The 25,738-nt window shown below is 52.4% G+C and overlaps 1 protein-coding gene across 6 annotated transcripts in view; it reads left to right on the plus strand.

Annotated features, from left to right (window-relative positions):
* The window catches only part of RGS3 (regulator of G protein signaling 3), a 210,852-nt gene that overhangs the window by 77,450 nt on the left and 107,664 nt on the right, over nucleotides 1-25,738 (plus strand). For 5 of the 6 annotated variants that reach the window (XM_044992123.1, XM_044992121.1, XM_044992120.1 and 2 more), the window contains 4 exons: nucleotides 1,518-1,857; nucleotides 3,984-4,023; nucleotides 17,630-17,820; nucleotides 23,053-23,136. In XM_044992123.1, coding sequence (XP_044848058.1) covers nucleotides 1,518-1,857; nucleotides 3,984-4,023; nucleotides 17,630-17,820; nucleotides 23,053-23,136 — 655 coding nt within the window. Of the gene's footprint in view, nucleotides 1-1,517; nucleotides 1,858-3,983; nucleotides 4,024-5,876; nucleotides 5,964-17,629; nucleotides 17,821-23,052; nucleotides 23,137-25,738 lie in introns of those variants that run through there. The other variant, XM_044992126.1, reaches the window with a different exon arrangement.

The raw sequence follows: 25,738 nt of genomic DNA on the forward strand, positions 1-25,738 counted from the left end.
TGGGGCGCGGCAGCCATGTGGGAGACAGAGAACGGGCCCCGGAGCGATGCTGAGCCCCGAGAGCTGGCCAGCTGAAGTGTGCGCTGAGCTGGCGGGCAGGTTTCCCTGCACAGCCGCCTCAGGGGTGGGGCGATCCCGGGAAAGCCTGGACAGGCGGTTCCCCCAGACTGGGCTGAGGCGGGAGCCTTGGCATGGGGCCCGTGTGCTGCAGAGGGGAGTGGCAGGTGGAGGGGGGGCCCAGCTGAGGGTTGCAGATTTGTGGGGCTGCCTGGGGGGGGAGGGGGTACCCGTGTATCTGTGTGGGGAGAGTGGGGCTCGGGGGGAGCTGGAGGGGAGGGGAGGAGATGGAGCCTCAGAGGGGCACAGGGGTTTGGGGAGGGAGGGTCTCAGAGGAGGTGCAGGGGGCTGGGAAAGGGAGTTGGGGAGGGGGAGGAGAAGTCTCTGATTAGGGGTGTGAGGGAGGGGAGGCAAGAGTCTCTCGAGTGGAGCAGGAGGCTGGAAGGGAGAGGGTCTGAGGGGGTGCAGGGAGCTGGGAGGGGGAGTCCATTAAGCAGAGAAGGGGGAGGGGAGGGAGGTGTCCCTGAGGTGGTGCAGGTGAAGCGAGAGGGATTCTTGGGTGGGGATGGTAAGGGAAGGGAGAGGGAATCAGGGGGGGAGGGAAGTGAAGGGAGAGGAACTCGGGGCGGGAGGATGGGAAGGGAAGGAACTCTCAGAGTGGGGCAGAAGGGAAGGGAGAGGGACTCTCTGGTGGTGGGGGAAGGGAAGGGAGAGGGACTCTCTGGTGGTGGGGGAAGGGAAGGGAGAGGGACTCTCTGGTGGTGGGGGAAGGGAAGGGAGAGGGACTCTCTGGGTGGGGGAAGGGAAGGGAGAGGGACTCTCTGGTGGTGGGGGAAGGGAAGGGAGAGGGACTCTCTGGTGGTGGGGGAAGGGAAGGGAGAGGGACTCTCTGGGGGGGAAGGGAAGGGAGAGGGACTCTCGGGGGGGGGAAGGGAAGGGAGAGGGACTCTCGGAGTGGGGGGTGAAGGGACGGGAGAGGGACTCTCTGGGTGGGGGGGAAGGGAAGGGAGAGGGACTCTCTGGGTGGGGGGGAAGGAACGGGAGAGGGACTCTCTGGGGGCGGGGAAGTGAAGGGAGAGGGACTCAGGGCGGGAGGATGGGAAGGGAAGGGAGAGGGACTCTCTGGTGGTGGGGGAAGGGAAGGGAGAGGGACTCTCTGGTGGTGGGGGAAGGGAAGGGAGTGGGACTCTCTGGTGGTGGGGGAAGGGAAGGGAGAGGGACTCTCTGGTGGTGGGGAAGGGAAGGGAGAGGGACTCTTGGGGCGGGAGGATGGGAAGGGAAGGGAGATGGTGGTGGGGGATGTCCGTGTGGCTGCTGAAGTTGCGTGGCTTGGGGCACTCTGTGCCTAGTGTCGCCTGCCGAGCGTGTTGTTTGCCGTGCTGGAGCTGGGCTTGCCTGTGGGGCTGGCTGGCTTCTCCCGGCTGCATTCGTCTGACCCTCCCCCACGGTGTCTCTTTCAGGAACTGTCCCAGTGAGATCATCCTGCTGGTGTGGAGGATCGTGCCGCAGATCAAGCCGGGCCTTGAAGGCATGATACGGAGGTCGTCCTGCAAATCTACCTATGACCTCCAGTCGCCTCCAAACAAGCGGGAGAAAAACAGCGCGGTGCCCTCGCGCCCCGAGCAGCGCCAGAGCTGCCACATCGTGTACGACGGCAGCGACAGGCTGGTGCTGAACAACTGGGCGCGATACACGGAGGTTGGGAAGCGGAGCCAGCACACGATGCCACCGTTGTCCCGGGCCGCCTCCGACGGGGACAAGAACTACATCCTCTTAGCCCCTCTGAATCCCGGGAGTCAGGTACGGCCCCCTCCAGCACTAGCGATGCCTGCCCCTGGGCACTAGGTGTGCCCCCCACGCTGGCCAGGCCTTTGCCTCTGACCAACTCGCCAGCCAGCCCTGCCTCCAGGGAACACCTGTCCTAAGCCACCTTCACCGGAAGGGGGATCCGCCAAAGCCTAGGCCCCAGGCCATGTGATCCCTAGAGCCAGTGCTGCCTCGTCTGGGACACGCTCTGGCTTTCCGGAGCTACTGGGCCCAGGGCTGCACTGGAGGGCTTCAGGAGTAGCCAGGGGTGAAAGTAACTTACAGGACTTACGGGTACAGCTGGAGTCCTGAGGGGGCGTGGCCTGATCCGGAAGAGGCGGGGCCTCTCAAGATTTAATGGCCCTGGGGAACCAGCTGTGGCTGGGAGAACCAGAGCCTTTAAATCAACCAGGGGCTCCCAGCTGCAGAGGTGGCTGGGAGCCCCCTGGGACTCAGGGGCAAATTAAAGGGCCTGGGGCTCTGGCTGCCAGGGGGAATCCCGAGCTTTGTGGGGCTGGAGCAGGGATTTAAAGGGCCCAGAGCTCCTGCTGCTGAGGGGAGCTCTGAGCCCTTTAAATCCTGGCCCCAGCCCAGACTCCAGAGCCGTGGCCGGGATTGAAAGGGCTCTGGGCTGCTCGCAGCCACGGGGAGCTCTGAGCCCTTTAAATCCCAGCCCTGGCCCGGACGCCAGAGCCGTGGCCGGGATTTAAAGGGCTCTGGGCTGCTCGCAGCCGCGGGGCGCTCTGAGCCCTTTAAATCCCAGCCCTGGCCCGGACGCCAGAGCCACGGCTGGGATTTAAAGGGCTCTGGGCTGCTCGCAGCCGCAGGGAGCTCTGAGCCCTTTAAATCCCAGCCCTGGCCCGGACGCCAGAGCCGTGGCCGGGATTTAAAGGGCTCTGGGCTGCTCGCAGCCGCGGGGCGCTCTGAGCCCTTTAAATCCCAGCCCTGGCCCGGACGCCAGAGCCACGGCTGGGATTTAAAGGGCTCTGGGCTGCTCGCAGCTGCAGGGAGCTCTGAGCCCTTTAAATCCCAGCCCTGGCCCGGACGCCAGAGCCGCGGCCGGGATTTAAAGGGCTCTGGGCTGCCCGCAGCCGTGGGCAGCCCAGAGCCCTTTCAATCCCCGCCGTGGAAGTCGATGCAGTCCAGCCCGGCCTACTGGCTCTTGCCGGTACGCCGTACCAGACCTACTGGCTTACTTTCACCTCTGGGAGTAGCCACTCTGAGCTCCCCTGAGTCAGCAAGGAGGCTCCTTCGGGAGGAGTGGGGTGCAGATTGAGTTGCTGCCAGAAATGAGGTGTTCAAAGCTCTTTGGTCCTCCAAGGGGCAGCACTGAGCTCTGAGCGCTCATGGGCTTTGACTCCTCACAGCTCCAGTTAGCCTGCGATCCTGCCTCCAGCCTCAGCCTCTCTGATGCTCCTAGGCAGGCCCTCCCCCGTCCCCAGCCTGCATCGGCACAGGCTGGACTTCATGCATGGAGCAGACACTGCTTCTTGCTGTGTCTTGGTGTCTGCAGATGCCCTGGCTATGGCCATTTGCAAGGAGCAGGCAATCAGCCCACAGCTGTGGGGTCCCTGGCTCCTGGTCCTGTGCACCAAGAAATGTCACAGTGGCATGATGCAAACGGACCGCAACGAGCCCCTTCCGCCCCCCAAGATGTCACTGGGGACGACTGTTGTCTCTGTGGCTGCTGGGTACGGTGTGGTTAGCTAGGAGGGGAAGAGAAGGGAACAGTGCAGCCCTGTGGGGTGAGTCTGGGCTGCTGCCTGTCTGAAGTGATGCCTGCCCAGCCACAGGGGAAGGGGAAGGGTTTGTGGTCTTTGCTTATTTTCAGCACAGTAGATTAGATCCAAGCTGGTGCTGTGTCCCAAGGCCTCTTTCCACCCCCGGCAGCACTCACCATTGTACGGGGTGTGCTGATACTGTCCTGCGAAGGGGCATGGCGGCTGGCTGTGCTGAACCTGTTTAGCAGCAGGGTTGTGCCAAGTGCTGGGGGAAGCCGGGAGTGCAATATGCCTCCCTCTGCGAAGTGCTTGGGGATCTCTGGAAGTCGAGTGCTGAGGGTTGCTGGTGTGCAGGAGCTGCAGGGAGTAACCGTGTCCTGCCTGCTCTGTGTCTTCCAGCTGCTGAGGCCGGTGTATCAGGAGCACAGTGCCGCTGTGGGTAAGTGTCCATTCCTAGAAGCAGCAAAGAATCCTGTGGCACCTTATAGACTAACAGACGTTTTGCAGCATGAGCTTTCGTGGGTGAATACCCACTTCTTCAGATGCAAGTGATGCAAGTGTCTAGGCAGTTGCTGTGGCGCCCCCCTCAGCGGAGGGGGCACTAGCCTGGGAGGGAAGCTGGGCTAAGTTCCCCTGGGCTGTGAACTTGTGCAGTCACTAAGCGGCACCAGCCCTGGCTAACAGAGCCAGCCTGAGGCCCCAGGAGGGAAAGCCTCTGGCTTTGTTCTTTGCAGAGACCTAAGCCTGGAAACATCACTGCAAGGGCTTGAGGAGACAAGCTGCTGGGCTGCCCTCCTTTGGCAGGAGGCAGGGGCCCAGTGTGGCTCCCGCACCATGCTTAGGGTTTGTCTCACAGCTTCACCTCTCTGGCTTCCCCAGCGTCCTCAGGCCAGCCCTGTGCGTATCACCTGCTGTCGGTGAGAGGGAACTGGTGATGTCGGGTCGGGGCAAGCAGCAGACGTCCTCTCTGGGGCTGGGACGGACCTTTCTGCTGCTCACAGAGGCGGCGGCTGCCCTGCAGTGCCTCATCCTTGCCAGAGCAGCAGCTGCAAGGGACCTCCACTCCTCAGCAAGGCATTGCATATGGAGGAAGTGCCATGTACTCTCCTCCTGGAGCCTGTCAGCTGTTCCAGCTGGGCATGGGGAGGAGCAGGTTGTGGCCTTGCTGCTGTTCCACTGAGTGGACGTCCCTGCCATGCCTGCCTGCCCACCCCTGCACCCCACCCCAGCCAACTCCTCCCTAGAAACTCCCCGCACAAGCCAGGGAAGACTCTCTCCCCCATTGAGCCCCTCCCAGCAGTCAGAGGAGACCAGGCCATCTCGGGAAACAAAGGGGATCCATTTTGCAGCCGACCATAAGCCAGCACCAGAAGGACGTTTTCCACGTCCAGCCAAGCACCACACAGCCAGAGGGCTGGAAACAACCCACTTGCCACCACAGCTTCCTGGTAGGGGAGACCCTACTGGAGGGGTGGGGAAGCATGGCTGAGGTGTAAGGGCAGATGTGTCTGGTGAGGGCCTTGTGGAAGGCTTGGTGAAGATTATGGGAGGAAGATGGTAGAATTACTGGGTTATTTTGTTGTGTGAAGGAAAGCAAATCACGCTAGGAGCATCCTGCATTTAGCTGAACGAGGGGGAGCCGCCTTTGAGAGCACATCACTGCACTTCTCCCTCCCCCACCAGTGTGCCTCAGTTTCCCCATCTCTAAAATGGCGATAATGCTCCGTGCCCTGCTTTGCAAAGTGCACTAAGATCCTGGGATGAAAAGCACTGAGGGGGGATATTCTGGCAGGTCCCTGAATATGTCCGTGGGCCTGTCTGCGATGCATTGCCTGGGTCTGCCCTCCTCAGGCTTGGGGAAAGGAGCTCTCTAGATGCTGGTGTTGCTCCTCATATAGGACATCCCCTAGCACTTCTCCAATGGGTTCACCTTATTACCGAGCAATTGGAACTGGCCCTGGATCTGATCCTTACAGGGGTTAGTGCAGTCGAAGTTACACGACTGTCTGAGGCTGCTGCAGACACTGTGCCAGCTTTCCTTGCAATCCCGTTGGCTCACTCATCCATTCAGCTCTGGTGGGTCTCTTTGCTGTGGGGTGAGGAGCTAGACGGATAACAGCAAGTCCTGCCCTTCAGAGCTGTGGGAACTGATGCCAGTCTGGCTCCAGAGAAACGTGTACTTCTGGTACCCCCTGCTGGGCGAGCGGCTTCCGTGTGCTCTGGCGGTGACATGCCCCGTGACTCAACATATTGTCTGGGGAAAGGGCGTGTGGTTCCTGTGCACAGACTGCTCCAGAGCCGTGTGAACGGCCGCTCGTTTGATCGTGGGAAATCCTCCCTGCGCAGCGTCAGCTCCGAACAGGGCAGCCGGCTGCCGAGGTGCGTGCCAGGCGGGGGGCCTTTGCTGCAGAGTGAAGGGTTACATGAGGGGCGGGAAAGGGAAGGTGAACGGAGTGGAGGGCGACAGGGTTTTCTGTGACAATATGTGTGTTTGGGTTTTGGTGGACTAGATGAAGCAGGGCTCTGAGCTCTGAGCCTTTTGGCCATTAAGTGCTCTCCTGAGGTGTGGGACGTTTGTTTCAAATCAGCTTTTCTGAAGCAGTGTCAGGTGTGCAGTCCTGGGCCGCGGCGTGAGGACAGGCTTGCTTGATGCAGGCCCACGTTAGTGCATCCAGTCTAGTTTTAATGCAAAACCACTTGTAGACATGGGCCAATGGGGCAGATGTAGCTCCAGCGTTTAGCTTGGGCTTGCTAACGGGTTGTACTAAAGACGTGGTTTTCTAGAGCCAGCGTTTGTGAGAAGCTGGAAAAGTCTTATCGTCTTCTTAGCAATCAGCCCTGTAGTCCCGGTGTGTTTGGCTGGTTGTAGCATGTTCTGCAGCCCTGAGTTCCTCTTTCTGCACGGCTGTCTGCAATACAGGAGGCCAACGACTTGCTTGCCAATGGACTCATGAGAAGTGTCTGCTTTCCCCCACTTTGCCTCTCCCCTCTGTATAACAGAACAAATCCCAGAGCCAGAGGATATTCATGTAAGATCCGCCTAGTATGGGAACAGGCTGGTGTGGAGAGAGGCTCGGGGCTGAGAAATGATCTCTCTGCCTGTCCTTTGTGCGTGGGTGTGCGGCTTCTCCTTGTGTTTGGTTTATTTATTTGGGCAATCTGTGCTGCTCGTGGCCTTGAAATGCCTGGGTTCTGTTGAGAGACCAGACTTCACATTATGGCAGCTCAATAAAATGGTCCCGAAGCAATGGAAGAAGCTAGCCAATGCCAAGAGATGGAGGGTTTATTCTCGGGAATTCCAAATGCAGCCCTCAAGCTGCTGCTGGGGTTGGGAGAAGAAGAGGGTGGATGGACAGTGGTTGCAGGGGGAAGCTGTGCGTCTCAGTGAAGGACTTCGGTGAGCGGCTCAGACCTGCAGACCCAGCTTCTCCTTTCGCTGGGGCTGGGTGAGCAATGCCATACTAGCAGTTCTCTGTTGGCACCGGCCCCTTGCTTGAATCACCCCGGTCCTGCAGCTCTGTAGCCGCATCAGCGACTCCTGCAGGCAGCCACTGAACCCTGAAGCTGGCGGCCAGAGGGGTTAACTGCATGCGTGTGAGCGCCCTGCTGGACCTCAGACTCCTGTACAGCAAGGACAGGCATGCCTCCAGGGGCGGAGGGAGGCCAGGAACCCGGCCTGTGCAGGGGGTCGGGCTAGTTTGGATGAGCATTGGTGAGGACAGATGTTGCTGAGCTAAAGAGAGTTTCTCCTGAGCTTGCTGAGCTGAAATGAGCAGTGTAAACACGGGACTCAGGGAGGGGCTCTCGACGCAGAGCATGTGTGTTTCAGACTAAGCCCAGCACAGGTGAGAGAATTGGAGGTGCTCAGCTGGGTATAGACTGGATGCTGGAAATCACCGTTTTCAGCCCGGAGCGCTTCACACAGCTGCCATTGCCGGGGAGCAGCAGGCCTTGCCCTCTGGCTTCTCCCAGTGATCTGGATGGACGGTGGGGTTGTTGTCTGCTTGGCTCCAGGGTAGCTTGAGAGCTCTGCTCTGGGTGTGTCATGGGGCTGCGGTTCTAGGTGTGGACTAGGATGAGAAGTTCTCTATGCTTCTCTAATTGAACAGTCTCCTCCTGGCATTGGGGCAACTGCCCGTGCAAGTTTTCCAGCTGTAAAATTTTGTACTGAGTGTAGTTATTGGCCAGCCCCCTTCATGGATACAATGTGGCAGCTGGAAAGCTCTGCAGTGGAAAAGCTGGGTGACAGCTGGAGTCTTCAGCATGGCTCCCAAGTTTCCAAGATCCTGTGCAGGCTTCCCCAAGCTCTGAATTCCTTCAGATGGGACATTTCCCTTACCTGAAACCTGAGCAGGCAGCGGGACGCTGCTGTCTTGTGGGTTATTACAACATTCTGCCACTGCTGGCCTGTGAAGAGCGTGTCCTTGCCATGGGGGCCTCCCTGTTGCAACAGGAGCCTGGTTAGGAAGAACCAGGATTTTCCCCATAGTAAACACTATGGGGAAGAGAAGGGGAGCAGGGGAGAGAAAACACCAGTTAATCTGAACTGAGATTAAACAAGCAAACACTGGAGCTGCTGTCACCTGCCATATTGCAAGAGGAACATTGCTTTGGGCATGTTGGCTGCCTCCCCAGATCAGACCCGAGACAATTAGGAAACTACTTTTGATGGGTGACGAATTTTTGAAGTGAAATGAGGAGATTTAGCAATATGGGGAAGTCACCTTGCCCTTCAGTGCCCGGCCATGAGCCCATCTCTCATCGTTTGCAGACTGTTAGCAAAGGGAAGATGGAATTAATTAGAGAATCCCTGTAGTTAGAGCTGGAAAGAACCTGGCAGATAACTGAGCCCACCGCCCCCATCAGGGCAAGGTACTGGACGAACAGGACTAGTGGGTGCTGCGAATACAGTGCAGTCAGTCTCTCCTGGCATTTATCTAAAAGCAAACACACTACTGCCTAATGGTTAAGGGAATATGTAATCGTAGAACCAGAGGGTTAGAAGGGACCACAAGGGTCAGCTACTCTAACCCCCTGGCAAGAGGCAGGATTTGTTGTGTCTACACTAGTGACTCTCAACCTTTCCAGACGACTCTCCCCCTTTCAGGAGGCTGGTTTGTCTTGCGTGCCCCCAAGTTTCACCACACTTAAAAACTACTTGCTTATAAAATCAGATATAAAAATACAGAAGTGTCAGAGCCACACTGTTACTGAAACATTGCTGACTTCTCATTTTGTCTGTATGAAATTTTAGTTTGTACTGATCTCGCTAGTGCTTTTTATGTAGCCTGTGATAAAACTAGGCAAATATCTAGATAAGTTGATGTACCCCCTGGAAGACCTCTGTGTACCCCCAGGGGTATGCATACCCCTGGTTGAGAACCACTGGCCTAACCCATCCGGCCTCCTTTTGAAAACCTCCAGTGAAGGAGCTTCCACAACCTTCCTGGGTGTCTGTGCCATTGTCCTGCTGTTCTGACAGTAGGATGTTTTTCCTGAGATTTCATCTATGGCCATGTCTACACTACAGATATTACAGCGGCACAGCTGTACCGCTGCAGCCTCACCGCTGTAAGGTCTCCCGTGTAGCCACTCTCCTGTCAGCATAATTAAACCATCCCAACAAGCGGCGTTAGCTATGTCGGCAGGAGAGCGTCTCCCGCTGGCATAGGGCTGTGCATACCGGCGCTTCTGTTGGTGAAACTTATGTCGGTCAGGGTGTGTGTGTTTTTTCACACCCCTAATTGACAAAAGTGCTAGTGTACTATCTTCTGTGCTGTAGTTTGAACCTACTGCCTCTTGTCCTGCCCTCTGTGGCAAGAGAGAACAACTTTTCTCCATCTGTTTTCTGGCAGCCTTTCAAGTATTTGAAGATTGCTATCATGTCCCCCCTTAATCGCCTCTTCTCCAAACTAAACATACCCAGCTCCTTCAGCCTTTGCTTGTATGGCTTGTGTTCCATCCCTTTGGTCATCTTTGTCGCTCGTCTCTGGATCCCCTCCAGTTGCTCCACACCCTTTTTATAATGTTGGTTAGACTAGTATTTAGTTTGGAAAAGGTCCTACTTACTCCATGGCCTTATGCAGGAGTGTTTTGGCCTGTTTATGTACAGGATGGTTATCATAGACTATCAGGGTTGGAAGGGACCTCAGGAGATCACCTAGTTCAACCCCCTGCTCAAAGCAGGACCAATCCCAACTAAATCATCCCAGCCAGGGCTTTGTCAAGCCTGACCTTAAAAACCTCTAAGGAAGGAGATTCCACCACCTCCCTAGGTAACCCATTCCAGTTCTTCACCACCCTCCTAGTGAAATAGTGTTTCCTAATATCCAACCTAGACCTCCCCCACTGCAACTTGAGACCATTGCTCCTTGTTCTGTCATCTCCTACCATTGAGAACAGTCTAGATCCATCCTCTTTGGAACCTCCTTTCAGGTAGTTGAAAGAAGCTATCAAATCCCCCCTCATTCTTCTCTTCTGCAGACTAAACAATCCCAGTTCCCTCAGCCTCTCCTCATAAGTCACATGCTCCAGCCCCCTAATCATTTTTGTTGCCCTTCGCTGGACTCTTTCCAACTCAGTACTCCAGATGAGGCCTCACCAATGTCGAATAGAGGGGAATGATCACGTCGCTCGATCTGCTGGCAATGCCCCTACTTATTCAGCCCAAAATGCCGTTAGCCTTCTTGGCAACAAGGGCACATTGTTGACTCATATCCAGCTTCTCATCCACTGTAACCCCTGGGTCCTTTTCTGCAGATCTGTTGCCTAGCCCTACGGTCCCTAGTCTGCAGCAGTGCATGGGATTCTTTCATCCTAAGTGCAGGACTCTGCACTTGTCCTTGTTGAACCTCATCAGCTTTCTTTTGGCCCAATCCTCTAATTTGTCTAGGTCCCTCTGTATCCTATCCCTACCCTCCAGTGTATCTACCACTCCTCCCAGTTTGGTGTCATATGCAAACTTGCTGAGGGTGCAGTCCACACCATCCTCCAGATAATTAATGAAGATATTGAACAAAACTAGCCCCAGAACCAACCCTTGATACCGGCTGACAACTAGACATGGAGCCGTTGATCACTACCTGTTGAGCCCGACGATCTAGCCACTTTCTATCCACCTTATAGTCCATTCATCCAGCCCATACTTCTTTAACTTGCCGGCAAGAATACTGTGGGACACAGTATCAAAAGCTTTGCTAAAGTCAAGGAATAACACATCCACTGCTTTCCCCTCAGCCACAGAGCTAGTTATCTCATCGTAGAAGACATTTAGGTTAGTGAGGCTACCTCCCCCGATAGCCATGAGTTTTCAGAGATAATGGCCAATGGCTCTGCAATCACATCCGCCAACTCCTTTAGCACCCTGGGATGCAGCGCATCCGGCCCCATGGACTTGTGCTCATCCAGCTTTTCTAAACAGTCCTGAACCACTTCTTTCTCCACAGAGAGCTGGGCACCTCCTTTCCATACTGTGCTGCCCAGTGCAGCAGTCTGGGAGTTGACCTTGTTTGTGAAGACAGAGGCAAAAAAATCATTGAGTACATTAGCTTTTTCCACATCCTCTGTCACTAGGTTGCCTCCCTCATTCAGTAAGCGGCTCACACTTTCCTTGACCTTCTTCTTGTTGCTAACATACCTGAAGAAACCCTTCTTGTTACTCTTAACATCTCTTGCTAGCTGCAACTCCAAGTGTGATTTGGCCTTCCTGATTTCACTCCTGCAGCCTGAGCAATATTTTTATACTCCTCTCTGGTCATTTGTCCAATCTTCCACTTCTTGTAAGCTGCTTTTCTGTGTTTAAGATCAATGAGGATTTCACTGTTAAGCCAAGCTGGTCGCCTGCCATATTTACTATTCTTTCTACACATCAGGATGGTTTGTTCCTGCAACCTCAATAAGGATTCTTTAAAATACAGCCAGCTCTCCTGGACTCCTTTCCCCCTCATGTTATTCTCCCAGGGGATCCTGCCCATCAGTTCCCTGGGGGAGTCAGAGTCTGCTTTTCTGAAGTCCAAGGTCTGTATTTTGCTGCTCTCCTTTCTTCTTTGTGTCAGGATTCTGAACTCGACCATCTCATGGTCACTGCCTCCCAGGTTCCCATCCACTTTTGCTTCCCCTACTAATTCTTCCTGGTTTCTGAGCAGCAGGTCAAGAAGAGCTATGCCCCTAGTTGGTTCCTCCAGCACTTGCACCAGGAAATTGTCCCCTACACTTTCCAAATCTTTCTGGATTGTCTGTGCACCGCTGTATTGCTCTCCCAGCAGATATCGGGGTGATTGAAGTCCCCCATGAGAATCAGGGCCTGTGATCTAGTAACTTCTGTTAGTTGCCTGAAGAAAGCCTCGTCCACCTCATCCCCCTGGTCTGGTGGTCTATAGCAGACTCCCACCACGACATCACCCTTGTTGCTCACACTTCTATACTTAATCCAGAGACTCTTAGGTTTGTCTGCAGTTTCATACCGGAGCTCTGAGCAGTCATACTGCTCTCTTACATACAGTGCAACTCCCCCACCTTTTCTGCCCTGCCTGTCCTTCCTGAACAGTTTATATCCATCCATGACAGTGCTCCAGTCATGTGAGTTATCCCACCAGGTCTCTGTTATTCCAATCACATCATAATTCCTTGACCATGCCAGGACTTCCAGTTCTCCCTGCTTGTTTCCCAGGCTTCTTGCATTTGTGTATAGGCAGTTAAGATAACTCGCTGATAGTCCTGCTTTCTCAGTATGAGGCAGGAGTCCTCTCCTCTTGCGCTCTCCTGCTCGTGCTTCCTCCCGGCATCCCACTTCCCCACTTACCTCAGGGCTTTGGTCTCCTTCCCCTGGAGAACTTGGTTTAAAGCCTCCTCACTAGGTTAGCCAGCCTGCTTGCGAAGATGCTCTTCCCTCTCTTCGTTAAGTGGAGCCCGTCTCTGCCTAGCACTCCTCCTTCTTGGAACTCATCCCATGGTCAAGCACCACTTGCGCCTCAAACTCCTTTATCCTTCTTCCCAGAGCCACGTAGTCTGCAGTGATCCGCTCAAGGTCATTCTTGGCAGTATCATTGGTGCCCATGTGGAGAAGCAGGAAGGGGTAGCGATCCGAGGGCTTGATGAGTCTCGGCAGTTTTTCCGTCACATCGTGAATCCTAGCTCCTGGCAAGCAGCACACCTCTCGGTTTTCTCGGTCGGGGTGGCAGATAGATGACTTAGTCCCCTGAGGAGGGAGTCCCTGACCACCACCACCCACCTCCCTCTTGGGAGCGGTGGTGGTGGAACCCCCATCCCTAGGACAGTGCATCTCATGCCTTCCAATCGGTGGAGTCTCCTTCTGCTCAGATGTATCATCTACTCCACTCTCTGCATTTGTACCTGTAGAGAGAACATGAAAACAGTTGCTCACCTGTATCTGCATTGCTGGTACATGGACACTCCTCTTTCTTCTTATGGGTTTCAGCTGCAATGCAAAGGTCGGAGCAGAAAATGCAGAGCGCTCTGTGATGGTCATAACAGAAATGGCTGGATTCATGTAGTGGCAACTGGAGGGACTGCAGCCTATGCAGCCACTTAGCACTGACGCTGCTGCACCCAAGCACTAGGCACTAGCAGAGGGACATTGCTTTAGGCAAGATTCCTTTGCTAGTAGCTCTCTGGAGTCTCATTTCACTTAAGTCCTAATGGCCGACCTGGGAGATTTCTGCCTGCTTGGTCCTCTCCCTGGTCTATGTGGAACACCAGCCACAGAAGGGGCAGCATCCACGGGGACGAGGGGGCAGCTTTTGGCTGGCAGAGAGATGCAGTCAGATCCCTTTGGCAATGGCTTTGCCCTGAAATCTCGACACAGAACTTAGATTCCCAGCCCCAAAGGCCCTTCATCTGGGCCCTGCTCTGGGGTGCAGAGGCTGCTCTGACTCCTTGGGGTGACGGGTGGTGGCAGCTCCTGCACTCTGTCCAGTTATGGTGCTGCAGATTCACTTCTGGCAGGCTGAGACCCTGGGATGGGTCTGGGTCCCCCTATACCTCCCCAGTGCTTTCAGTGGCCCCACGTCATAGGAGAGCTCTTCCTGTAGTCAGCCCCCACCCCGTGCCAGCGGGACAGCAAACAACATGTTATCAGTAGGAAATATTTTACAACTTCCCCCAGCTTGACAGCCCTGCTTTCATCTCCCCTCTGATGCTAACCATGGGCCAGATGGACTGGCAGTCTCCTCCTCCCCAGACAGGCAGCACCCTGGCATTGCATTTTCAGAGCTACCTGCTTCTTGGTAGGCAGGAACTCCCCTGCCCCACATCCTTGGGGGTAGTCAGGGCTGACAAGAGGGGAGGAAGCCGGTACAAATTACTGGGGCCCAGCGGTCAGGAAGGGGCCCGGGGCCCGGCTTCCCTGGCTTCGTCGGCCCTGTTTAGCCGGTCAGCTCTTGCTGAGGGGCCTGAACATTTTTTTTCACTGGGGCCCGAACCCGCTCTCGGCGGCCCTGGGGGTAGTTCTGAGAAGGCTCTGAAGGGTGGGGGGCTGACAGCTCTAAAGGAGGGTTCATTGTCCCCCAAAACCAGCACTTAGGCACTGCAGCCCTAGCCCTTCGACCGGGTAAGCGGAGTTCTCTGCTGTGCAGTACCTGAGCGCATCTGTTCAGTGACCCATTGAGAGTGCCACCTACTGTAACAGCTGTCTCTGATATCCTGCCGCCAACACGCTCCAGCTGCACGGCATACGCACTTCACCATAACATTTGTCCCACATGCACTCACGCTGCTTTCCAGGCTGAGTCACCTGCACAGTGTCTCCTGCTGACAGATGAATGAATCTGGCAGCTGGCCACTCGGAAACATTTGGGAATGCAGCTGTTATGAAAGCTGGGTGCATTGCTCTGCGGCTCGTAGAGTCTCACTTAGGTATAACTGTCCCAGGATTTGAGTTGACTGAAAAGAGCAGCTTCCCGCATAAGTCACCTGTCATTCATCTAACACTGTCCACCTGTGGAGCCCAAAGTGCCTTACAGAGAAAGGTGCATGTTGTTAGTCCCGTTTCACAAAAGGGGAAATCGAGGAACTGGAGGCTGTGACTTGCCCCAAGGCCACTCATGAGTCAGAGGCAGGTTGGCATTAGAGGACAGCTCTCTTGACCCCCAGTTCTGTGGGGTCAGTCACCTTCAGACTGTGCTGACACTTGAGGCAGAGGAAGGGGGTTACAGTCTCCCATCTTCATGTGGTTTGCACACAGGTGGAAGGTGTGTCCAAGGCAGAGCCCATAGCTGTAATTGACTAGGAGGCTGTGTTACTAGCTATGCCTATTGCAGCCGCTATCATTAGTGTTATTAAGGGCATTAGTTTAATCTGCAACAAGACATGGAGCTTTGCAACCTGCAACCAGCAACTATGGGGGGAGGGATAGCTCAGTGGTTTGAGCATTGGCCTGCTAAACTCAGGGTTGTGAGTTCAATCCTTGAGGAGGCCACTTAGGGATGTGGGGCAAAAATTGGTCCTGCTAGTGAAGGCAGGGGGCTGGACTCAATGACCTTTCAAGGTCCCTTCCAGTTCTAGGAGATTGGTATATCTCCAGTTATTACCTTAACCTTTAACCATGCTAAATGAAAGCAAACCAGCTGACCTCCAGTGTTTCTGTATCATGATGCCAACTTTTCCCAACCTAGCACCAAAAATTTCCCAAATCTGGTGAAACATTCTCAGATAAAGTTTTTTACAGTGCTTCTGTATCCTGGGAAATTTCCCCAAACCTGGGAATTTGTGAGTAAAATGTTTCAACTTGGGAAATGGGAATTTTTGAGTAAAATGTTTTGAATGAAAATTCCCAAGAGTTTGGGAAATTTCCCAGGATACAGAAGCACTGCTGACCTCTACAGCTGGCATTCTGAAGGCAATTAACTCATTCTCCAGCCAGTGCAGCTACTGCTAGGATGGAAGCACAGGAGAGAGCCCCACCTAAAAATGCCAGAGTGCTGCACACCAGTAAAAGATCCATGAAACTCCATCAGGCCAGCACTGTACCCCAGGCTATGTGTAAGCTCCCCCATGCAGTGGACTGCACGCAGTTCTGACTGTCACCTTCTAAAGAGGCTCCTGTCGCTAGGAGGAAGGCTCAGCTGGGAAATTTGGGATGCTGCCAGCTCTCGGCCAGTTGAAAGAGAGTGTGTAGGACACAGTCTTGCAGGGATTGGGGAAAGTGTGCTGAGATAGTTTGGGTGAGTTTAGATTGCGGGCTCCGGTATGTGCCTGCCTCTGGCTAATTGAGAATGATCCGCTCCCCTCCCTGCCACTGTCCCGCTCCCCTTGGGCATCCTGGGGGTAACCCAAAGGAAGAGCTGTAAAACGAGTATCAGAAGGAAACGTTATATGGGTTACACCTACTAATGCAGAGGGCGGAGTGACATGGATAGGCTTCTGGATCGCATTAATCCCCCTCAGCTGTATAGTGCCCGTCTCTTGCTTCTCTGCACCCAGGCCTCCGACTGTGGGTGTGGGGAAATGCTCCCAGCAATCTGCAAGGTTCTGATCTGTCTAAATTGTGCCATTAGTGAGGAAAGAGTGGGTTGATATCCAAGCAAAGCGGCCCCCAAACCATCTTCACAGCACACGCAGAGCACCACCGACTCCACTACCTGTCCTGAAAGAAAACTAATGAGGTTGGTCAGATTTCCTGAGTGTGACGGTGAAATACGATGCTTAAAAACCGAAACTGTGCGGGCTGGGTGCTGCCACTCTCACTCACAATGAGTCGTCATTGACGTGTACATTCGCCATGTCTGAGCAGCTGTAATAGCCACTGGTCGCTTTGGAGAGGCCTGGGGTCATTCAGATACTTACAAAGAGATTTACAAATCCATTTTTCTGACATTTATTCTGGCGTCTCCCACCCCGAGCAGCTTCTCAGCGCTGCAGTTAAAAAAGTGACCTGCCTGAGAATGTTTTCTTCTCCCCATAATGTGAAATCTGCTCCCCGGGCCCCAAATACCCTAGGACTGGGCAAGATTCAGTTCTGGACCAGGGACAGGATTTCTGTATGAAAAAATGTCACAGCTTTGATGTCCATCAGGGCCAGGCCTGGGTGCTTCTTCCTCTGAAGCATCAGGACTGGCCCCAGCCAGAGATGGGACATTGGACGGGGTGGCACCGAGGATTCTCGATCTGAGGGGTGTGGCTGGCTGGCTCCTGGTCTAACTGATCACCATACGTCGAGTTGGCAGTGACCTGCGGGGGGGTGATTGGCTTCCTCTGCAGCATGTGGATGTGGGTCACCTGCCAGGATTATCTCACGTAATCATTTCCTGGCCAGAAGTCCAGTCTCCTGCAGGCTGTGATACTTTGGTCTCAGTTCAGGTGTTGGGTTGAGTGTGCGGGTGCTGAGTGGTGTCGGTGGCCCAGGATATACAGGATATCAGACTACACAATCTGATGGTCCCTTCTGGCCTTAGACTCTATGACTCTTTATCCCATTGAGAAGGGGAGTGTCCATGCTTAGCAATGGGAAGAAGGTCTCAAGGTAGGGGACAGTTGTGGGTCTATTTACGCTCATGTTTAGAGCTGTTAGTTTTTATGAGTTTGAGCCCTGCTCCGTTGGATACATACAGCAAATAATGCCAATTACAGTCTTTAAAACTCAAAAACATTTGCCAAATATTTTTGACAACATCTGGTGTGTACAAAGGCTGCTGGGCGACTGCCTGGGTTTTATTGGCAGATAGTTGGGATTTTGTTGTTCATGAGTAATGCGACCATTTCACATCAGTGCTGATAAAACCCTTGTACCAACCACCCACTGTGCTGTGCGTGTGAGTGTAAGTCATAGAGCCAGATCCTCAGCTGGTGTAAATCTGTTTGTGCCAGGTGTTTTGGTTAATCTTTGGGTCACTCAATCAGCAGCTCCATGCACTACAATGCTGAGTGGTTATGATAGCACAGACACTGATTCCCTGCAGTTCTCAGTTCGAGTTACTCCCCTTTGCATGATCAGCGATGTCAGGAATTATGATGACAGAGTGGACTAGACCCTTGGAAATTCAGTTCTCGCTCTCTCTCCTTTGCTTTCTTTTGGTTTCTCACGGTCCCAGGAAATGCAGGGAAAGGCAAATCCCATACGGGATCCGGGCGGAAATCCAGGCTGATGAAGACAGTGCAAACGATGAAGAGCTATGGGAACTACCAGAACTGCACCATTGTGAGGCCTCATATCCCGCACTCCAGCTACGGCACCTACGTGACACTGGCCCCCAAAGTCCTCGTCTTCCCAGTCTTTGTGCAGGTAAGCAGGCCCTTCCCGGTACATCTGGAAACCAGGCTGGATGGCCAGGGGGGATTGACTGAAATCAGGGGGATTTAAATCACCAAGTGCAAAGCCTGGATTTAAATCATCGATTTGAATCAGCTTTTCCAGTTATTGTCTAAAGAAAGGTGCTTTCTCTCTGGCTGCTATAACTGATCAGACATGTTGATTTATAACCAGAGTGCCTTTACACTCGACTTGGTACATCTTTTCGCAGCCTAGGAGGGGACACAATAACACTATAGCAAGGTACACAGTTATTTATATAGCCTAATATTGTCAGATTCTTATCAATTGTACATTTAGTATGTTAGAAATGGGGAATGATACATTGCTTATTTATGAGACAATAAACTTTTGGCTCATGATTTGTGCCAAACTGCATTAGGATGGTAACAGGGATTTAATTAAACACACAAAACCACATATAACATTTATTTTGATTAAACAAAACAATCTTAAATGTTTTGGATACGTACATTTCTCTTATCAAAACCCGTTTCACATTCACAACTGAGTTATAAGAAGTTCAAGCCTTAACATATTTTGTATTAAATTCAGATTTCATTTTAAACTGGTTTATTTAAAAAAAAGAAAAACGTAATTTAAATAACTAAATTAAACAATCAGATTTTCCCCTGTTTACCCAGCCTGGTGTGGCCCAAAGGCAGCCCATGTATCACAGACTCTCCCTGCATGTGCTAACTTCCAGTTCTCTAACAAACTGCAGGGCTGCCTGCCATTTGTGCCAGGGAACGTGCCTCACATCTCTGTCCCATTGTGGAAACTCCTTTTCCTTTAAGCTCTTCATTCACCTTTGTGCCTCAAAGACCCACTCGTAAGCCACCATTTACCACTAGAATCGACTTTCATCAAAAGTCCTTGGTCAGGGAACTGAGCTGTTGGCTGTGGGAAAAGACCCTTGTCCACGTGCTGTGCTGCACTCCTGGGATGGCACTGCCAAGCGCAGCCTCTTGGCAGGAAGCGCAGAGTTCGCCGCCAGATCTTGAGTGATGACTGTAGATACTGTCATAGAAGGGAAAGAAATCCTCCATGCAATGTGTACCAAAGAACTGGATCCCTCATCATGTTCAGCTTCCCCCTCCTAGTATTGTCTAGCATTCAGTGCAGAGCCTCTCTAGGGAACTATGTCCTGCTCTTGTAAGGGGATGGACTTGCTGATGCAATGGACTTCCCCGTCTCTAGCTTCTGTGGTTTTCATTGTAAAAGGGCAGCTTTCCACCTTTGGTGCTTGGCTGCTTGAGCCATTTGAGGGAATCCTGACCAGTCAAGCCTGGGTTTCGACCACCGAGTTCTCATTACGGAAGGTACTGAATGACATAGCTGCTCATGGCTGCAAGGTTAGAGTGACCAGACAGCAAATGTGAAAAATTGGGACAGGAGGTGGGGGTAATCAGGGCTGGCTTTAGCCGATTCCCCCAATTACCCAGAATCGGCCCCGCACCTAAGAGGGCCCCGCTCTGGGGGGTCTTCAGCGGCATTTCGGTGGCGGGGGGTCCTTCAGTGCCGCAGGAAGTCTGCCGGTAACGCGGATTCGGCAGCACGCCTGCGGGAGGTCCGCTGGTCCCGCGCCTTCGGTGTACCCGCCGCTGAATTGCCGCTGAAACTGCGGGACCAGCGGACCTCCCGCAGGCGCGCCGCCGAAAGTCGCCTGCCTGCCGCCCTCCCAGTGACCAGCAGGCCGACCCCCACGGCTTGCCGCCCCAGGCACGCGCTTGGTGTGCTGGTGCCTGGAGCCGCCCCTGATGCAGACTCAGTTTGCAGCTTCTGGGATGAGCCCAGCCAGTTCCATAATCTAGTTTTCAAAACAAGTTCGCTTCCCTATCACTGCCTTCCACAGCAGAACTACTACATGTGTATTGCATGCGTTATCTGAACTCACCGTGCCCAAGCAATGGGTGCATTCATGGTTTGTCTTTAAGGGTATGTCTACACTACAGGATTATTCCGATTTTACAGAAACCGATTTTTGGAAACAGATTGTATAAAGTCGAGTGCACGCGGCCACACTAAGCACATTCATTCGGTGGTGTGCGTCCATGTACCGAGGCTAGCGTCGACTTCCGGAGCGTTGCACTGTGGGTAGCTATCCCATAGTTCCTGCAATCTCCCCCACCCATTGGAATTCTGGGTTGAGATCCCAATGCCTGATGGGGCCAAAAATTTGTCGCGGGTGGTTATGGATAAATGTCATCAGTCAATCCTCTCTCCGTGAAAGCAACAGCAGACAATCATTTCGCGCCCTTTTCCCTGGATTGCCCGGGCAGACACCATAGCATGGCAACCATGGAGCCCATTCAGCCTTTTTTCACTGTTACGTATGTCTACTGGATGTTGCTAACAGACGTGGTACTGCAGTGCTACACAGCAGCATCCCCTTGCCTTTGCAAGTTAGCAGAGATGGTTACCAGCCCTGCTGTATCGTCTGCTGCTTTGCAAGTTGACAAAGACGGTTACCAGTCATATTGTACCGTCTGCTGCTGTCATGGGTGCTCCTGGCCAGCCTCGGTGAGGTCGATCGGGGGCGCCTGGACAAAAATGGGAATGACGCCCCAGGTCATTCTCTTCTTTAAGTTTTGTCTAATGGAGAGTCAGTCCTGCCTAGAATATCAGGCAAGCCTACTAAAGAACCAGAGAGGCAAACGGCCGCCCTGGGTCAGAGCCCCAGACATCCCGCAGAAATGATGAGCTGCATGCCATTCTAGGGGGTGCCCCTGCAACAACCCCACCCGTTGCTTCCCTCCTCCCCAACCCCTCTTGGGCTACCCTGGCAGTTATCCCCCCATTTGTGTGATGAAATAATAAAGAATGTATGAATAAGAAACAACACTGACTTTATTGCCTCTGCAAGCAGAGATCAAAGCGGGGAGGGGAGGGCGGTTGGCTGACAGTGAAGTAGAGTGAACCACCATTCTGCACTTGCTCAGCCTATAGCTGAAAATGGGAATCTGTGACAAGCACTAGGATAGAAGCACAGGCAGGACTGAATCTCCATTTGTGTGTGCGCCTTTGGTTAACACTGGTAAAATACAAAATGTCCCAGGATATGTATGTTGGGGGACAGTTCTAAACGGCAGCTTCATTTTTTTATTTGCAGCAAAATGTAGAGGTCTAAGTATCTGATTGTGATCCCTGGTAGCAAGGGGTGGGCGCGACCGTGCGGTGCTGCTGACTGCAGAGAGCAGCCTGAGGCAGAAGCCTCCAGCTGCCATGATATTCCAGGCAGGAGTGAATCTCCATTAGACAAAACTTAAAGAAGAGAATGACCTGGAGTCATTCCCATTTTTGCCCAGGCGCCCCCGGCTGACCTCACCGAGGCCAGCCAGGAGCACCCATGGGACGATGACGACGGATACCAGTCCTACTGTACCGTCTGTCATCCACAAGGGAAGAGAAGGGGATACTGCTGTGTAGCGCTGCAGCACCGTGTCTGCCGGCAGCATCCAGTAGACATACGGTGACATTGAAAAAAGGCGAGAAGCGATTTTTTTCCCTTTGCTTTCACAGGATGGGGAGGAGGAGCGCTGACGACATATACCCTGAACCACCCACGACAATGTTTTTGACCCTTCAGGCTTTGAGAGCTCAGCCAAGAATTCAAATGGTTTTCGGAGAGTGCGGGAACTGTGGGATAGCTACAGTCATCAGTCACCCCTCCCTCTGTGAGCGTCCATTTGATTCTTTGGCTTTCTGGTACGCTTGTCTCAGCTCCTTAAGTTTCACACAGCACTGTGTCGAGTCCCTGTTGTGGCCTCTGTCCATCATGGCCTTGGAGATTTTTTTCAAATGTTTTGGCATTTCGTCTATTGGAACGGAGTTCTGATAGAACAGCTTCATCTCCCCATACAGAGATCAGATTCAGCATCTCCCGTACGGTCCATGCTGGAGCTCTTTTTTGATTCTGGGACTGCTTGGTCACCTGTGCTGATCAGCGCTCCACGCTGGGCAAACAGGAAATGAAATTCAAAAGTTCGCGGGGCTTTTCCTATCTACCTGGCCAGTGCATCCGAGTTCAGATTGCTGTCCAGAGCGGTCACAATGGTGCACTGTGGGATTGCTCCCGGAGGCCAATACCATCAAATTGTGGCCACACTAACCCTAATTCAAAATGGCAATACCGATTTCAGTGCTACTCCCCTCGTTGGGGAGGAGTACAGATATCGGTATTAAGAGCCCTTTATATCAAAATAAAGGGCTTTGTTGTGTGGACAGGTGCAGGGTTAATTCGGTTTAACGCTGCTAAATTCGAGATAAACTCGTAGTGTAGACCAGGCCCAAGTAAGAACACAACTGGGGCTTTATCAGAGGGGTAGCTGTGTTAGTCTGGATCTGTAAAAAGCAACAAAGAATCCTGTGGCACCTTATAGACTAACTGGAGCTTTGTTACTGTTTTATTGTCTTTCCAAGTCGGTGACTCTTGGTTTCACTCTGAAATGTTCCCACACTTTTAAAACTGATATTAATGACAGTGTCTTTCAGTGAATTCAGACTTTGCCTCTGTGCTTTGCAGTATTTCATCTTGTAGGCTTTGCAGAGCAAAGTCCCATCCCAGGCAGCAGTTACACCGCTCTGAATGCTCTTCTGCAGGATATTGTCTCAGAAGCTGGTTTCTCAGCATTGTGCAGGAATCAGAGCAACTGATTTTTTTTAGTTCTTGGCTTATCCAATGTCAAAGCAAGTTGCCCCTGCAAAGTTGGCTGTAGCCCAAAGTCCACTGCAGCATAGACAGCACCTGCCCAGAGGCTCTTCATCTTGCTAATTAAGTTAATCTGTTAAAATGTGTCGCTCCCCATATTGGTGTTGAAGCTAGATGAGCCTGGGGTGGGCTAGTGCTGTGGTTGTGCTTCCTGCTCTCCGAGCCACCACAGGCAAGCCCACGCTTTGCAGAAGAAGTAATGTACAGAGAAGCAGAAGCTGCTGATAATCTTTTTATAGCTTCCCATGACATAGGTGTTAAATGTGAGGGTTTTTTTCCCTTTTATCACTTAGCTGGACTGCAGAGTTTCCATCCGTGAGAGATGTGCTGTCGCGGGGCAGCTCACGGCTGCTTCACTTTCAGTGGTTTACAACTTAAACTAAAGGCGAGGAGCTTCGGGGGGGTGGAGAGTTAACACACGTTTCATGGGGAAACTTTCTCATTTCGAGTTGATGTTCTGGATCCTTTTTTTTTTGTTTGTTTTAAATGTTTAGCCTCTAGACCTTTGCAACCCAGTCCGGACTCTCCTTTTGTCAGAGGAGCTGCTGCTTCATGAAGGCAGAAGCAAGACTGTAAAGGTGAGAATTTCAGTCGCTCCTAACATGGTTATTGTGCTTGTGCTTTTTAAACACATTCCTACGCAGCTAACGTGCTAGATTGAAAAGGTCAATGTTTGACTTTTAAAATGCTTCCTCCCAGTGGAATTCAAAACCAGTTGTAGCGAGTGCATCTTGGGATAGACTAACTGCCACAGCAGTTGCTGGAGTCTTCTCTTCTTCGGATCCTCTTTGATGGCATGAGACAGAGAGAATTCCACACATGGCAAACACATGCCAGTCATTTGCCTAAAAGCCATGAGGGTTTGTTTCTGCTTAACTGTTGGCTCAGGATCTGATCCCGGGGGCAGGGTTGGGAACCTTTGTGCACTGTGGAAGCTCCCAAAACTGGAGAAACCAAAATAGGCTTCAAGGGAAACCATACCTAGATTTCACCAGGGTTTGGTTTTTGGTAAGCGTAGGTCCTGAAAGCGGAAATATGCCCTCTCCTAACCCCTGGCCCCTCCTCACTTGCTGTGTTTTGTGCCTGCGGCGTTATCAGGAGGGGTGTGCAAACCCCTGACAACCAGACCAGGGCTGGGTACATGCTTGAGCCAGGCTGTGTACATCAGAAGTTTAACAGCCAAACCCAGGGAATCTGATGATTTCATCTGAGTTTTGCTTTGGCTTCATTTGGAGCCAAAATGTAGTGTTGCAACCCCCAAGTATTTGACGCTGAAGAAGAGGTTTGTCTAAGCTCCGTTGGGCTCTAGTCACCTGTCTCTGTCTGACATGAAAGCATGGGACTAAGTGTAGTTTGTTTTAGATGATTTTGCTGGAAACATTGTCATGCGGCGGACCCTCCTTTTCCTGTCCAGTTACCATAATGAGTAGAGGTGGGAGAAAGGTTTCCGTCAAAATCTTTGATTGCCAAAAAATGTAGATTTGGGTTGACTGAAACATTTTACAAATGTGTGTCAATTTTGGGGAATTTTTTTGGTTGAAATGAAAATTATAATTATAATGAAAATGATAAAACAATAATTTTAAATTGGAAATGCTAAAATGAACCATTTTGACATTAACAAAACATCTCACTTCAATGTTTTGGGCTAGATTTCTATATCAGCCTCCCCAGAGGAAGAGGTACCTGGGCACCCCCACGCCCCCGAACCTTCAGCCCAGTGGTTAGAGCACTCACCTGGTGTATGGAGACCCACGGGCAAATCTCTGCTCTGGAGAAGGGACATGAATCCAGGTCTCCCCCTTCTGCCAGGCGAGTGCCCTAACCACTGGCTATAGGCTCCTCTGGGGATGGGTCTTTCTCAGTATGTCCCATTGAAGCTGTTCTGTTTGTATAAATACTCCCTGGAGTAGGGACTGGACCCAGGTGCCCCCCAAACGGAGCACCCTACCCACCAAGTCAGAGTCGTTCTCATGCTGTCTGACCAGCGACTAGTTCTGCTTTTCTCCAAAGTGGGAGAGCATCAACAGGAGAGAATGAGAGCCCCCGCCGCAATACTCAGCAGCCTGGGGTTGGGGTGCTCACCAGGCAGGGGGGAAAACCTGGGTTCTGGTTCCTGCTAGCTGGGATTAGAATCTGGATCTCCCATATCCCAGGTGAGTGTCCTCACTATTGGGCTAAAGGGGGCACCAGCATCCGTGCCATCTCCTTGAGCTGGGTTTTGTGAATCCAGCCCTTCAGTCCCTTTGCTTTTATTAAAAATCAATTCCTTCGACCCAAAATGAAATGTCACGGGTCACTTGCTGGAAGCTTCTCTGCACCTTGAAGTCTTTAAACCATGATTTGAGGACTTCAATGGCTCAGACACAGGTTTGATACAGGAGTAAGTGGGTGGGTGAGATTCTGTGTCCTGCGTTGTGCAGGAGGTCAGACTAAATGATCATAATGGTCCCTTCTGACTTTAAAGTCTATGATTTCATGAAATGTTTTTGGCTTCTTAGGCCTGGGCTACACTAGCAGGGGGGTTCGAACTAAGATATGCAACTTCAGCTACGCTATTCGCTGTTCACGTAGCTGAAGTCGAAGTATCTTAGTTTGACTTACCTGGCCGTCCTTACGGCGGCGAGTAGACTGCCGCGGCTCCCCCGTCGACTCCGCTTACTCCTCCTGCTGAGGTGGAATACGGGCATCGATTAGCGGATCGATTTATCGCGTCCAGACGAGACGTGATAAATCGATCCCTGATACATCGAATGCTACCCACTGATCCGGCGGGTAGTATAGCTGTACCCTTAGATTCACTGAAAACTCCAAAAGTTTTGGTTTCAGTTCAGCCCAAACTGAAATTATGTTTTGATTTTTTTGGAACTGCCACGAACGGAAAAATCTGTTCTTCCTCCAGCTCGCTGATATGTGTGTAGTCGCTCGGATGCTCGGTAACCTGTTTGGCTGCACAAAATTCTGTGTCATGTCCATGCAGCCACGGAGGGACCTTGTCATTTACTATTCAGATCCTTTTGTGTTTAATGTTTTTGGATGGCTGGTTGCAGAGTCTCAGAAAACCACCACCTCGCTCCTGGCCAATGGCACACAAGCATCTGTGTGGTTCAGCTCTGTTAAATTGCTCCTGTTCTTCTCTATGGTGTTCAAAATATAATTCCGCCATCTTTCTGATCTGAT

This window comes from Mauremys mutica, chromosome 18 (genome assembly GCF_020497125.1).
Source record: "Mauremys mutica isolate MM-2020 ecotype Southern chromosome 18, ASM2049712v1, whole genome shotgun sequence".
NCBI lineage: Eukaryota > Metazoa > Chordata > Testudines > Geoemydidae > Mauremys > Mauremys mutica.